The sequence below is a fragment of the Oncorhynchus mykiss genome, chromosome 1 (assembly GCF_057628025.1).
Source record: "Oncorhynchus mykiss isolate SJ-2025 chromosome 1, ASM5762802v1, whole genome shotgun sequence".
Taxonomy (NCBI): domain Eukaryota; kingdom Metazoa; phylum Chordata; class Actinopteri; order Salmoniformes; family Salmonidae; genus Oncorhynchus; species Oncorhynchus mykiss.
This window is the reverse complement of record NC_143022.1, coordinates 13,421,811-13,436,802: the sequence shown is the minus strand read 5'-3', so window position 1 is coordinate 13,436,802 and position 14,992 is coordinate 13,421,811. Positions and strand designations below refer to the sequence as shown.

The following is a 14,992-nucleotide window of genomic DNA, read 5'->3' as shown; positions in this document are numbered from 1 at the left end:
AGATATGGGATGTATCATGCATCCCACTGGGGAAAATATGGTTGAATCACTGTCATTTCAACAACAATCAATCATGTGTTTGTTCTTGCTTGAATTAATGTGTGTGTGTTTGGTTTTACTATCCTTGTTGGTTACTGAAGTCCTCACAAGGATAGTAAAACAAGGAAAAGTGGGGACTGGTACAAGGAAAAAGGCTTTTTTAGGATTAAGGGGTTCATGTGTGATGATCCACTCATTACCTTGATATTCCCCTGTGAGAATCCTGATTACAATGTTTTATTTTACTAGGCAAGTTAGTTAAGAATTGTTATTTTATTTTCAATGATGGCCTAAGAACAGTGGGTTATGTGCCTTGTTCAGATTTTTACCTTGTCAGCTTGGGAATTCGATCTGGCAAACTTTCGGTTACTGGCCCAACGCTCTAACCACAATGCTACCTGCCTTGATGGTCTGATGCTACTGAGACCAACAATTAGCACTGTACGGTATAGTTTATATTTTTATAATGTTATTCAAGAGATCATTTAGTTGATTTGTCATTTCAGTGCACAGTGCAGCACACATTTTGTTTCTAAAATGCTTAGTGCCTAGACTATGGTAGGCTAGTGCAGACTGCTGGCTAAAATTTGGTGGCTAAAATTCCTGTTGACTGTCCCTTTAAACTGGAGAAAGAAAAAAGCTTCTGAACGGGCTTTGGCGCGTGCGTAGCAATATAATGGTCTTCGAGGCAGTACTGGAGTATAGAGCGCATTCCTAAAGGAAAATAGGTAAATAAAGTGACATTCTTTAACATTTTCATTTGACAAATAAATGCCTTGAATATTTCGTGTGTTCTTGAAGCGGCTCGTGGAAATATTTCCTGATTGGAATGATAGGAGTCGCTTGTTACAATGTAGAAAATCAGTCAGGAAATTATTTGATACAAATCATCCGCTTGTCAGCAAGCTAACCGTTAGCAAGACAAGCGTCAATCTCAGATGTCCATGACACACATAGGCAGCTATAATAATAATATCGCCAAAGATTACATCATGTATTTGATATCGCAGTCAATATAACTTGTTTTAATTGTTCTAAAATAAAGGTTGAACAATTTGACATCCGGTGCCGCTTTCCAGGATACGTGTTTATTACAGTGTTTATTACATTTGTGTTGGTCTTTTAGGCTCTTTTGGTCATGGCAGTAACATTCCTGTCACCCTGGTTAGCTTCGGGTCATTCGGTTTTTAGCCACGGATGTCTGAAATTCACAGCACACTGCTTGTGACGGCCATTTCCGTTGGACGGTTGTCAGGGCAGGACTTAAATGGGAATAATAGTGGACATTGACGCTCTATGGGAAAAGTGGCCTAAACACCCAGTGGAAATGATGGCCTACTTTCTAGTTTGGATATGTGGAATTCTGTAAATATCTGAACCAACTGTTGTATGACTCCACTGTTGACCCGTTTCTGCTCATTAAAGTTGGTAACTGTTTTTGGTGAATGTTTTTCTATCAACAGACACTGTCACCCATCCCAAACAGACCAGAAGGAATCATGGGGAGTGGTAAGTTGGGAAGGGCCTTGTTTAAACTCCATAACATGGCTTACCCAGGAAAATACAAATGTTAGCCGACTCTCCCTTAAGTGAGTCTAATCAGGCATTCCTGGGGCGTATAAACACAATATGGTTCCTGTCCACAGCCTCTGGTCTGATCCCAGATCAGCTTAACAGAGGGCTGCTCTGTCCGCCTGTCTTGATTCCAAGAGCTAGTTTCCCTTATGCTGGCCATGGTTGGCCTTTCTAATCAAAGAAGCTTTTGTTTTATACAGAAATGTAGTTAGTTAGTAGGCATTTCCTTCTTTTTCTACTTTCTTTGTATCAACCTCTGCCTCTTTTTCTCTTTGCCTCTCTATCCCGGGTGGCAAGGTGTTCTAAGACACTATGTCAGTACTAGAGGCGTCACTACAGACACCCTGGTTCGAATCCAGACTGTATCACAACGGGCCGTCTCTCTTCCCGTCCCTCTCTCGCTCTCTCTCTTCCCGTCCCTCTCTCGCTCTCTCTCTTCCCGTCCCTCTCTCGCTCTCTCTTCCCGTCCCTCTCTCGCTCTCTCTTCCCGTCCCTCTCTCGCGCTCTCTCTTCCCGTCCCTCTCTCGCGCTCTCTCTTCCCGTCCCTCTCTCGCGCTCTCTCTTCCCGTCCCTCTCTCGCGCTCTCTCTTCCCGTCCCTCTCTCGCGCTCTCTCGTCCCGTCCCTCTCTCGCGCTCTCTCGTCCCGTCCCTCTCTCGCGCTCTCTCGTCCCGTCCCTCTCTCGCGCTCTCTCTTCCCGTCCCTCTCTCGCGCTCTCTCTTCCCGTCCCTCTCTCGCGCTCTCTCTTCCCGTCCCTCTCTCGCGCTCTCTCTTCCCGTCCCTCTCTCGCGCTCTCTCTTCCCGTCCCTCTCTCGCGCTCTCTCTTCCCGTCCCTCTCTCGCGCTCTCTCTTCCCGTCCCTCTCTCGCGCTCTCTCTTCCCGTCTCTCTCTCGCGCTCTCTCTTCCCGTCCCTCTCTCGCGCTCTCTCTTCCCGTCCCTCTCTCGCTCTCTCTTCCCGTCCCCCTCTCGCGCTCTCTCTTCCCGCCCCCCTCTCGCGCTCTCTTCCCGTCCCCCTCTCGCGCTCTCTCTTCCCGTCCCCCTCTCGCGCTCTCTCTTCCCGTCCCCCTCTCGCGCTCTCTCTTCCCGTCCCTCTCTCGCTCTCTCTTCCCGTCCCCCTCTCGCGCTCTCTCTTCCCGCCCCCCTCTCGCGCTCTCTTCCCGTCCCCCTCTCGCGCTCTCTCTTCCCGTCCCCCTCTCGCGCTCTCTCTTCCCGTCCCCCTCTCGCGCTCTCTCTTCCCGTCCCCCTCTCGCGCTCTCTTTTCCCGTCCCCCTCTTGCGCTCTCTCTTCCCGTCCCCCTCTTGCGCTCTCTCTTCCCGTCCCCGTCTCGCGCTCTCTCTTCCCGTCCCCGTCTCGCGCTCTCTCTTCCCGTCCCCGTCTCGCTCTCTGACAGTGTTCTTGCCGTCGGACCTCGCCAACACAGTGCTGAGGCGTTTGCGCAGGGACAACGGCTACCTGTTAGAGGAGATCCGTCAGGGCAACATCCAGAGAGAGTGCAGAGAGGAGATCTGCACATACGAGGAAGCCAGGGAGGCCTTTGAGAACGATGAGAAAACTGTGAGTGAGACGCACGCAACCAAGGTTGGGGTCAATTTCAATTCAGGAAGTAAATGATAAGCATTAAGGACAATTTGAATGTTTGACTACCTTGTTGACTTTCTAAATTGAAATGGAATTGACCCCAACCCGTATGCAACACAATGCTCTTTGTTATTGCCTTTGCTCCCTTATTGAGAGAGAGACACATTCTCACTCTAACAGAAACACTTGTAGTCCTACTCCAGTGTGCTGGCCAGTGGAATGTTCCTGTTTTTCAGGAAGGGATGATGGTCAGCAAGAAGAGCAGCTGACTCCCTGAGAAAGAGAGTGAGCTGCTCAGTAGGGAGAGGATCATTACAAGAACTATTGTCAGGGGTGGGAAGGCACAGTCAGTCACGCAGAGGGATGTAGTACATACGAACAGCTGTGTGTGTGTGTGTGTGTTCTGGAGCTTGACATTCAGAACATTGCAGATGGAAATGGCACTTCTTTAACATTACAGTGAAATCTTGATTATCTGTTACGTTCATTTCTTTGTTATATTCTTCAACATATAACTCAATGCCCCCTGAGTTTATTCTAAGTGGATAATTCTGACGGTGTATCTCTCTGATTGGCTGCAGCAACGGTTCTGGGAGGAGTATGTGCGGGAGAGCAGTGGCGGGCAGCAGTTGGAGGGCAGAGTCCACTCCCTCTACCTGATCCTCCCCTTGCTCCTGGTGCTCCTGATCTCCGGCGTGGCCATCACTGTGTGGCGCTGCCACTCCCGCAAGCGCTCGGAACGCAACCCCGCCCTGGGCCACACCCACCGGGACCCCACCCTATCGTTGGTCTCCATGGACCAGTGGGGGCGGGACCTCCACGACCACTCGGAGCTCAGCGTCAACAGCAGCCCCGTCGACCCGGGCTTGGAGGTCACGTCGGCGAGGGGAGGCAGAGGAGCCCCGCCCCCGTCTTACGACGAGGCGGTCGGCCACACAGATGTGCACATAGAGACAGAGCCTCCTCCTCAGTATGAGGACATCATTGGCCATGGGAAGTGAAGTGACCCCCCCATGCCCTGTCTCAACCGGACCCCATCCAGCTAGATCAGGGGTGTCAAACTCATTCCATGGAGGGCCGTCTGTCTGCTGGTGTTTGTTTTTTTTCTTCTCAATTCAGACCAGCTGAGGGGAGGTACTAACTAATCAATGACCTTAATTCGTCAGTCAGGATGAAGGGAGGAGGGAAAACCTCGGTGGAATAAGTTTGACACATGAGCTTAGATCCTCCTGCCCGGTCTCACCCTCCTGCTCACCTCCCTCTAACTGTTATGTTACTACACTAACACAGAGATGTTGGATGCAATAACGTTGATGCTTGCACTGACCATCGGATAGGGGTGGAGGGATGGTGAATATGATACCAAATGTTTGATTTTGCTATACCCAAATGTACAGTTATTTAACCATACTGCCATACATCAGTGATGTTATGAGTACGCTGGAGGTTTGGGGCTTGATGAATGGTGTAAAGTAAAAAAAGAACTGTTCTGATTTCCATACTTCTAAAAAGGAGAGAAATATCAAATCTGATAACTAAAGTTATTTTCGAAACATGAACATTTAAAAAGTATTATTTCAAGCTGTGTGCTTTCTGATCAGTGTGTGTGTGTGTGTGTGTGTGTGTGTGTGTGTATATATTATATATGTGTGTGTATGTTGTTTTGAATGTTCGGGGAGTGAATTGTAAAAAATAAAATGAAAAAAAGTTTTTTGGTTAGCCAGTAGTAGCTTTGTACACATAGACTTGGATGGATCTATCCCAGTGTCATATTAATTAGTCAGGGACAGTCAATATTCTCAGACCATATTCCCTAAGGGTGCATCCCAAATTATACCCTATTCCCTATGTAGTGTACTAATTTTGACTCGTCCATATGGGTATTAGTGCACTAAATAGGGCATAGAGTCTCCGTGTGTGTGCTGGCATGGAGCGCAGCGTCAATTACCCATTTTCTCTCTTTGGGCTACATACAGTATTAAATGTCACTACGCACAGTGTATGTGTGTGTGAGCGCATTTTTATTTTACTGCGGATAACAACACCGACTACATTGATAATAATGGTGTGAATAACATGAGGTGTGCGTGAATGAAGGCACTTTGTGTTGTGGCAGTTGGTTTGGTTCTATTCAGCACTACCAATAATACTCACCAATAATGTCATCAGCTTTTGGGCGACTGTATATTTTACATGCCAATTATGCAGCTGGGGGACTAAATATAGACATCCTAAACACTAAATATCTGTGTAATATTCATTATTATAAGTGACATTGATACATGTAATATGACGATGGCCCTGTAAACACTTATTTCTTGAGACAATGTAGTTTGCCCGGGGTTCAACCCTATCCGCGTCAAAGTGCGTTGACATTTTAACAGTAATTCCCGATTGTGCCGACATTGCAACGTGTACTGTTAATGCGATCTCAGCAAACGTTGGGAACGTTGCCTTTAGAAGGCGTATTGTCGACAGCACTCTACATATTGAGGTACGGCCTTTGTCTGCACAATAATGTTTACACCGTAATTGTGCCGTGTCTCTACAAAAATAATCACACAGCGTTGTTGAGATTTTTTTTGCGTTGCATCACAACCATTGTGCCAAATGCGTTATGCATCAGTTGTAGGACTTGAGTGTGCACGGGGCCTGTGTAATCTGTACACTGCAGATGTATGAGAGAACTGATGCATTTTGTTGACCTGTGGAACTGCAGCACTTATCTCTATGCTATATGACCTGTGATTGGGATGTGCTGGTTGAAGTAGACATTTTGGTTGGGTTTATGGCCCTGTCCAGAAATGGCCCCTACCCTTTTAACCAGGGCTCTCCAATCCTGTTCCTGGAGAGCTACCTTCTTGTACAGTTTCACTCCAACCCCTGTTGTAACTAACCTGGTTCAGCTCATCAACCAGCTACTTATTAGAATAAGGTGTGCTAGATTAGGGTTGGAGAGAGAACCTACAGGAGGGTAGCTCTCTAGGATCAGAGTTGGAGAGAGAACCTACAGGAGGGTAGCTCTCCAGGATCAGGGTTGGAGTGAACCTACAGGAGGGTAGCTCTCCAGGAACAGGGTTGGAGTGAGAACCTACAGGAGGGTAGCTCTCCAGGTTGACAGCAGATAAGTTTACTTCATTTCATGAAATTCTACTCATTTTGCCATGGGGTAGTTTAACAGCAAATGTTTTGCACATTTTGCATTAGGGTGGAGATATTTTTTTTTGTGCAGTTTTTAATATCTGATTGAGATTAACAAATTCAATAGGGGCCCCGGGCTGATAATTTTACCATAATAAAAGGTTTAGATTGCTGGCCACTAAAACAAGCAATCTAAAAATGTTTAGCTGACATGAGCTAATTGAATGACTATCAGTGACTTGACATAAGAGAAACTGCTGATGCAGGAAATTGCACTTTGTGTATTCTATTCTAACTCTCAACAGTAGTAAGTTGATACCCTGACAGTTCCTATTATTATATTATTGATCTGATGGCCTTCAAAAGAGAGGCCTTCAGTTGCCCAGCCCTGTGCTAAAGCAATATGGTGATAGTTCCACCTTTCCCTCTGATAGGCTAGGTGGAATAGTTGCTATTTTGCTTACATCTGTCCAATCATTTCAGATCTTTTAAGTGTACACAGGTGGTAGAAGATATGAGTTTCTGGACATGACCTATTATTGTACTGTTACCTTTTTAAATTCTGTTTTTTACAATGCCTTAAGCAAATACATTCATGTAAATATATGGCCAACCTTTGGATATGTACTGAGCTTGAATTAATTTGTAATAAAATACTTTCAAAATGTGTGGAGCCATGTTCTGTAAGTGCCTCCAAATGTATCCAACACTTTCCTTGTAGTTTTAAATGTGTTGAGCCATGTTCTGTAAGTGCCTCCAAATGTATCCAACACTTTCCTTGTAGTTTTAAATGTGTTGAGCCATGTTCTGTAAGTGCCTCCAAATGTATCCAACACTTTCCTTGTAGTTTTAAAATAGAAAAGCATGATGTGAGTACCATCTTTAGCCATTCTGTGGACATTCATCTCTGCTATTTTAAAAAAAGCTATTTAAACAATCTTAACTATATATGTAGTGATTCCTTAACCATGCCTAAATAGACCTGACCATTGCAACAACTGTTTGCTTCGTGTGAATTCACCCCTGGTTCTAACATGGCTGCGTTTACACAGGCAGCCCAATTATTATATTTTTTTCCACTAATGGGTCTTTGGGCCAATCACGTCAGATCTAGTCTTTTTCAAAGATGGGCTTGTCAGGAAGCATTTCACTATAAGGTCTAAACCTGTTGTATTCAGCATTTCACTGTAAGGTCTAAACCTGTTGTATTCAGCATTTCACTGTATTCGGCATGTGACAACTTTTTTTTTTTCTGATTGGTCAAAAGACTAATTTGTGTCGTTTACATTTTTTTTGTTAAACGGGCTGCCCAACTAGCTTCTTTAAGTATGTAACCAAACAATCCTGGTGCCCTCCCCCCTTTCTGGCTCACCAGACTAGATCCTGAGTTAGAGAACAGAAGATCACAGGCTCCAATCTTGACGATGCACTTTCTCATAGAACTTGTATTAATAAATTCTGTTGGTGGATGACATGACAGATAGGATATTAAAACATCTTTAATTATGTTTACATCAATGGCGTAGCCCACAAACCCCGAGGGGTTCAGATCCACTTTCTCTTCTTGTACACATTCAGCACGAACAGACGGTAGAAAACAGTTTGAAACTGAAAATGAGAATAAGGGTTTTTCCTCCCCCCCATCTGTTTGGTGCCTAGACTGCCTGGTGAACACAACCAGAGGGCACTGAGAGACAAACATCCTGGGTTAGGGCTAACACTAACAACCAGAGGGCACTGAGAGACAAAACAGATGAAGCAATCGATCCAAAAAGGAAAAGACATCCATGATAAAGCAATTCAGGCAGTGGTAACAAGGCTTATCTGACAGACATTATTAAAACAAAGTGTAAAACCAATAAGAGCTTTTTCCAGTGAACACTATAGCTAATAGTATCTGTGACGAGTTTGCAGTTGAGTTGACCAATGAGAAAAAGCAATGATCTGCAGTCGAAAGGGGACGGACACCTGTTCCAGTCATCAACAGGCCGAGTCAGGATGTTATTGCCATGTTAAAAATGAGAATAAGGATTTTTCCTCCCCCCCATCTGTTTGGTGCCTAGACTGCCTGGTGAACACAACCAGAGGGCACTGAGAGACAAACATCCTGGGTTAGGGCTAACACTAACAACCAGAGGGCACTGAGAGACAAAACAGATGAAGCAATCGATCCAAAAAGGAAAAGACATCCATGATAAAGCAATTCAGGCAGTGGTAACAAGGCTTATCTGACAGACATTATTAAAACAAAGTGTAAAACCAATAAGAGCTTTTTCCAGTGAACACTATAGCTAATAGTATCTGTGACGAGTTTGCAGTTGAGTTGACCAATGAGAAAAAGCAATGATCTGCAGTCGAAAGGGGACGGACACCTGTTCCAGTCATCAACAGGCCGAGTCAGGATGTTATTGCCATGTTAATGTCCGTGTCAGACCCACTCCTTGGGGTTTTGTAACACCTCCAGCATATCGGCCTCCAGGGTGCCTTTAGGAGGCTCATGCATGTACTCCCACCTGGGGAGAGAGAATACTGTCAGCATGAATGAGAGACCTGGGACTACTTCAAGGGACTGCAGATAGAAATGCCATGCGCCAAGCTGGATGAGTTGACTCCACAGGCCTGTCTCTGGTTGATACAATAGGACCCACCACACAGACATACTGAGCACAGTCTCATTGACTCAACAGGAAGCCAGCTCTCATTTCCTTTCAAATTAATCTGTTCTAGGTATGTTTTAATGCTGTTTCTCACCCTGGCAGCGGTGCACTATGTTTTCTAATTGGAACAATAAAGAAATTGATTATATGATTGGTAGATTGACACCAGCATTTTCCTCTCTGAACCGGTGACGATTAATCAGGGAGGGACGATCACAGAGCTGATGTGATCCCTATTCTCATGTCTGTTCAACAACACACATACCTTCCTGTAGACAGTAGCACACCCCACATACAGTCCTCACCAGCCCAGTACCCAATCACCAGTGCTATCAGCAGCACGGCCGTGTGATGTCACAGAACTCACTTGGCTGTGAGAGGCAAGGACATGAGGATGCTCTCGATCCTGGAGCCTGGCGTGGCCAGTCCAAACTTCACCCCTCTGTCATACACCAGGTTAAACTCCACATACCTGAAAACACTCAAAAGTTACAGACAGAAGACAGGCATGATTGTGAGATTTCACACAAGATGTGTATTTATTAAATGGCACACACAGACAGCCCTCTCCTCTGTACCCACCTTCCTCTTCGCACCTGCTGCCAGTCCTTCTCCTCTGGGCTGAAGGGGTCATTAAGGTGTTTCTGGACAATGGGCAGGTAACAGGGCACCACGGTGTGGGCACAGCTCTTAACGAAGCTGAACGCCTCCTCCTGGCTGGGAGAGTCCAGGTCGTCAAAGAAGATGCCACCGATTCCCCGCGTCTCGCCACGATGGGGGATGTAGAAGTACCGGTCACACCTACAGAGCAGCATGTAGGTGGAGTGTTTTAGATGAACTAAGCTTGAGGAAACATGTTCTGTTGCATGTTATGGTCGCACTACTTGTACCTGCCTGCAGGTATATTGTTTTGGAACTTAGATTCAGCAGGCTTTAAATAAAGTGTTTCCCATGTTATTAATATTTACAGTCCCTGCAAAACTGCATAACAACTGGTACAGTGCATTCTTTTTACAGATATTTAACCCATCAGAGTCTAAGCCGGGGAGTGGTGGGGGGGTTCTACTAAACTATATGGAATAGGTTTAAGAAGGTCATACCAAGGATCAATTAGCTATTTGATTTAGAATTTTAAGACCCCTTGAAGAATCCCAAAAATACTGCTATTATCCCATACAAACGCATTGAATAACATATTCATTACATGGAACAACCAAGTCCCCAAAAAATATCAAAATGAAGTATGTTCTGATGTGTCTCTCCTATATTTGAGAGATATAAGAAAGATTAGGAAACGTTTCTTTAAAAAAAAAATATATATTTTTTACATGCATTTAACCCCATAGTTTTGGCACTAAACTGTCTCCATATATACTTCCATACATGTTTTCAACTGGTACCGGGTGGAATAGCCTTCATTTCTCAGAACAAGAATAGACTGACGAGTTTCAGAAAAAAGTCCTTTGTTTCCACACAGGAGTGATGGTTGCTGATAATGGGCCTCTGACACCTATGTAGATATTCCATATTCCAGCTACAATAGTCATTTACAACATTAACAAATGTCTACACTGTATTTATGATCAATTTGATGTTATTTTAATGGACAAAAAAATTTGCTTTTCTTTCAAAAACAAGGACATTTCTAAGTGATCCCAAACTTTTCAACGGTAGTGTACATGTCCTTGAGACTCTAACCTTTGTACAGAGGGGTGTAGCCCAAACGGTACAGACAGAAGTCGGCAGATCGGCTGTACCGACTTTAGACAAGTCTCCTGACACTTGTGGAGGTCGTAGAGCAAAGGTCGTGAAAGTCTCGTCTTTCCATAGAGACGTCGTAATGGTTTGTAGGCCAAACCGTTCGGATGTTACAGACGATTTTGTGAGAAGACTGATTTTCGGGATGTCTCATGGTCTGACAAACACCACTCTAGCTCTGTCACAGTGTTACACAGGCGGAGGATAGAGACGCATCCAATGCAAAAAAAAAAACATCTCTCTAGCTAAAACTGACAGATTTTTATGGGGATTTTTGTATTATGCTAATTCGATTTCCTTGCGGGCATCGACCTCGGGGTGAAAACATGGTAGAAATGTGGAGCTACTAGTTTCAATTAGAGGTCAACCAATTAGGATTTTTCAACACTGATACCAATACCGATTATTGGAGGACCAAAAAAAGCAGATATCGATTAATCTGCCGATTTTTTACATTTATTTGTAATAATGACAATTACAACAATACTGAATGAACACTAATTTTAAATTAATATAATACATCAATAAAATCAATTTAGCCTCAAGTAAATAATGAAACATGTTCAATTTGGTTTAAATAATGCAAAAACAAAGTGTTGGAGAAGAAAGTAAAAGTGCAATATGTGCCATGTAAGAAAGCTAACGTTTAAGTTCTTTGCTCAGAACATGAGAACATATGAAAGCTGGTGGTTCCTTTTAACATGAGCCTTCAATATTCCAAGGTAAGAGGTTTTAGGTTGTAGTTAATATAGTATTTATAGGACTATTTCTCTATACCATTTGTATTTCATATACCTTTGACTATTGGATGTTCTTATAGGCACTATAGTATTGCCAGTGTAACAGTATAGCTTCCGTCCCCCTCCTCGCCCCTCCCTGGGCTCGAACCAGGAACACATCGACAACAGCCACCCTCGAAGCATCGTTACCCATCGCTCCACAAAAGCCGCGGCCCTTGCAGAGCAAGGGGAACAACTACTCCAAGTCTTAGAGCGAGTGACGTTTGAAATGCTAATCAGTGTCCAAAAATATAGATTTCCGATTGTTATAAAAACTTGAAATCGGCACTAATTAATCGGCCATTCCGATTAATCGGTTGACCTCTAGTTTCAATGACTCTAGACACAGGTATTTATAATAATGTTATTACACTAAATGAAAATGCAACCAAAAGTTATTTAAAAATACAACTACTGAAAAAAATGACATAACTGAATGTTAAAAATGCAGAGCCTACAACACTGACACACAAAGATGAACAGTACCCACGCTCACTCACAATGTCATTTTATATCTAGATATCACTGAACAAACAGTCTTCTTATCACTGCTGAACAGTAGAGACCCACCCAGTGTAGTCACTCACACACACACACACACACACAGTGTCACAGATACGTGTCGTACCACTTCTTGAAGTCGGGGTAGTACTGAGGGTGATGTTTGTCACAGGCCTCCTTCAGACTGTTGTGAAAGTGAGCACCATCCTCCTTATTGACATAGGTAGGAGTCAGGTCTGTACCCCCACCAAACCACCACTGTTTAGTACCTGGGGGGGTAGAAAAGAAAGAAAGAGACAATAGTGATCATTCATTATGTCAGCTCTGACTATTGAATGGTATAAGGTCATACATAGGTCACAGCCTCACCGTCTCCTTCTTCTATCTCAAAGTATCTGTAGTTGAAGTGCACTGTGGGAATGTGAGGGTTCGTGGGGTGGATGACGGAGCTCACCCCCATGGCACAGAACGGCAGCTTGCCTGGGAGAGGACAAAACAATACAATGAATTAGAATTCAATTCATCTTAACCATAGTCCGACTCAGGGACCCAATCCTGATTCCTTTAACACATTCTGTTATCAGAATGGCCATCTCTGGTCTCGGGTGAACCACGTAGCATGAGGTGACACACTATACTGCAAGACAACACAAAGTTCTGCTGTAGTTTATGAGGTTGATATGAACTGTGAGGGTTATACTCACCATCTTTTCCTTTGAGGACCTTCCCTCTGCTGCGCATCTGCTTGGCGGCCTCCTCGGTCAGGTTCCCAAACACCACGGACACGTTGACCCCCGCCTTCTCAAACACCCTCCCATCCTGCAGCACACAGCTGATGCCCCCGCCACCTGAAAGACAGACAGACGGATCAACCGACCAATGGACGAACAGAGACTGAGACAGACAGGCATGGACAAGCATATAGGCAGCACAGAGACAGACAGGCAGATGTTATGCTATTATACTAAAGAAAGGCCCAAAACCCCAAGCACTTTGCTATATTGTCATACCAATACTGGCATGGGTTCACAGTGTGGCTGTGGCTGGTTACTAGACCTATCTGGACTAAGGACAGGGTGGACAACCTTCGGATTCGTTTTTGTACATTCATTGAACACTTCTATGTTTTGCTTGTGTCATTGTGAATGTGCCAGGGTTGATAGTTGCCAGATAGGCCTAAGTAAGATTATACACTGGATTTAGGTAGAGGTTGACTGACTAGTCTATCCATGGGCGCGCATCGGCACGTGCCAAAGGGGAGATACTTGCCTTCTTTCCGTTCCCATCGGTCCACTTTGAACTTGCCGCCGTCCACCTCCTCGAGCGCTCTGCAGAACTCCGCCTGCGTCTCCATGATCAGCATCTCCATCCTCGTGCACATCTCTTCTTTCCTCTGCTGCAGAACTTTGACATCGGTACACGGCGGAGACATGAATGTCTTGCATTTCTCCGCTATCTCCGTGTCCTCCTCCTCGGTTTTGGGGATCACCGATGCCATTTCAGCTCGCTGAAAGTGAGTAGCGCTGGCCACAAACCCCGCCACTGTCACGGCTGCTCCAGCTACAAGCACTGCGCCTCTCCTGGTTCGCCCGGGTGCAGTTCTGCCTGCTGTCCCGAGGGACATGAACCGCACTCCAGTAGCGTTGGGAACCCATCTCACTCTCGGAAGCGAAGTTAACCTTCGGACTGAAGTTTTAAGGAAGACAGAAAGGTGCGAGTCGACTCTGGAAGCTTCCTTTGAATAAGGAATCAAACATTGTCTCACGGTGGTTTGCGCCGTTCTGTTTATGGAATAAAGAACGATGGTAGCCATGAGTAGTAAATGATCTAGCTATCGTCTCCGTGTAAAAGGTACAAATTGGTGGACATCTAGGAAAAACTGAAAAATACTATCACAAGTTGACAGACGTGCAAGCAGACAGGTCCGCAAGGGGGGGTGTACTTGGTTTGAACCGAGCGATGAAGCATGGGGAATGGTGTTTCCCGATGAGACTTTGCAGGCTTGTTTAACTGATAGTGAATTGCAGCAAACAGCAAGACCCACAAGCCAGTGCTTTTCTGTAGGCGTGTCTTTATGAACCAGAACGTGACAAACGACCGGTTGCTCTCTGTGTCAAGATAAGAGTGATTGGCCCATAATGACTGATGGATTTATTTTCTTATTCCTGTAAAGCATGAAGAAAATTCTCACACAAATCGTAGATTACAATGATCAGAAAAAGGATTGCTATGTGCCCCAACGTTTTTTAAAGGGTGTACAATATTAACGCTGCCCCATTATGCACACGAAAGGAAGTGTGTGTGTGTGTGTGTGTGTGTGTGTGTGTGTGTTTGTGTGTGTGTGTGTGTGTGTGTGTGTGTGTGTGTATGTGTGTGTGTGTGTGTGTGTGTGTGTGTGTGTGTGTGTGTGTGTGTGTGTGTGTATGTGTGTGTATGTGTGTGTATGTGTGTGTGTGTGTGTGTGTGTGTGTGTGTGTGTGTGTTTGTGTGTGTGTGTGTGTGTGTGTGTGTTTGTGGGTTGGTTCTTCTATCCTTGTGGTGGACCTAAAATCCTCACAAGGATAGTAAAACATGGAACATTCTCCCTTGTGGGGAAACGTCTCCACGAGGACAAATGTTATTTGAAGTTTAGGGGTTAGGTTTATGGTTACAATTAGGGTTGGAATTCGGATAAGAGGTGGGTTAGGGGTTAGGGTTACAGGTTTGGGAAAATAGGATTTCAAATGGAAATTAATTTTAGATGCCTATAAGAATAGAATAACAAAACGTATTTGTGTGTGTGCCTGTTTTGTGGTGTACATGTTGTCCTAATTATCTATGACAACAGCAATATTAAACCCTAATTAGTTACGCCAGGAAGAGGAAGAAGCAGAGGAGATGATCTGGACAGGTGTTCTGGCTGAATCACGAACATGTAGGCCGGTAAAACAAAGACAGACAGAGTCCATAGAAGAGAATATAATACA

At 44.7% G+C, this 14,992-nt stretch overlaps 2 protein-coding genes across 2 annotated transcripts; one reads left to right on the top strand and one right to left on the bottom strand.

The window, feature by feature from the left end:
- The first annotated feature begins 653 nt into the window (after positions 1-653).
- Positions 654-7,004, top strand: LOC110534884 (transmembrane gamma-carboxyglutamic acid protein 1). Its single transcript, XM_036941676.2, has 4 exons — positions 654-767; positions 1,503-1,548; positions 3,003-3,166; positions 3,772-7,004. Exons 2-4 carry the CDS (start codon positions 1,539-1,541, stop codon positions 4,189-4,191), a joined length of 594 nt encoding a protein of 197 aa, XP_036797571.1. The 5' UTR covers positions 654-767; positions 1,503-1,538; the 3' UTR covers positions 4,192-7,004.
- An 808-nt stretch (positions 7,005-7,812) lies between these two features.
- Positions 7,813-14,057, bottom strand: cpox (coproporphyrinogen oxidase). Its single transcript, XM_021619755.3, has 7 exons — positions 13,296-14,057; positions 12,731-12,874; positions 12,396-12,506; positions 12,154-12,295; positions 9,571-9,789; positions 9,356-9,460; positions 7,813-8,844 (listed from the first exon to the last, which is right to left on the bottom strand). Exons 1-7 carry the CDS (start codon positions 13,837-13,839, stop codon positions 8,760-8,762), a joined length of 1,350 nt encoding a protein of 449 aa, XP_021475430.1. The 5' UTR covers positions 13,840-14,057; the 3' UTR covers positions 7,813-8,759.
- Between the last annotated feature and the right edge of the window lie 935 nt (positions 14,058-14,992).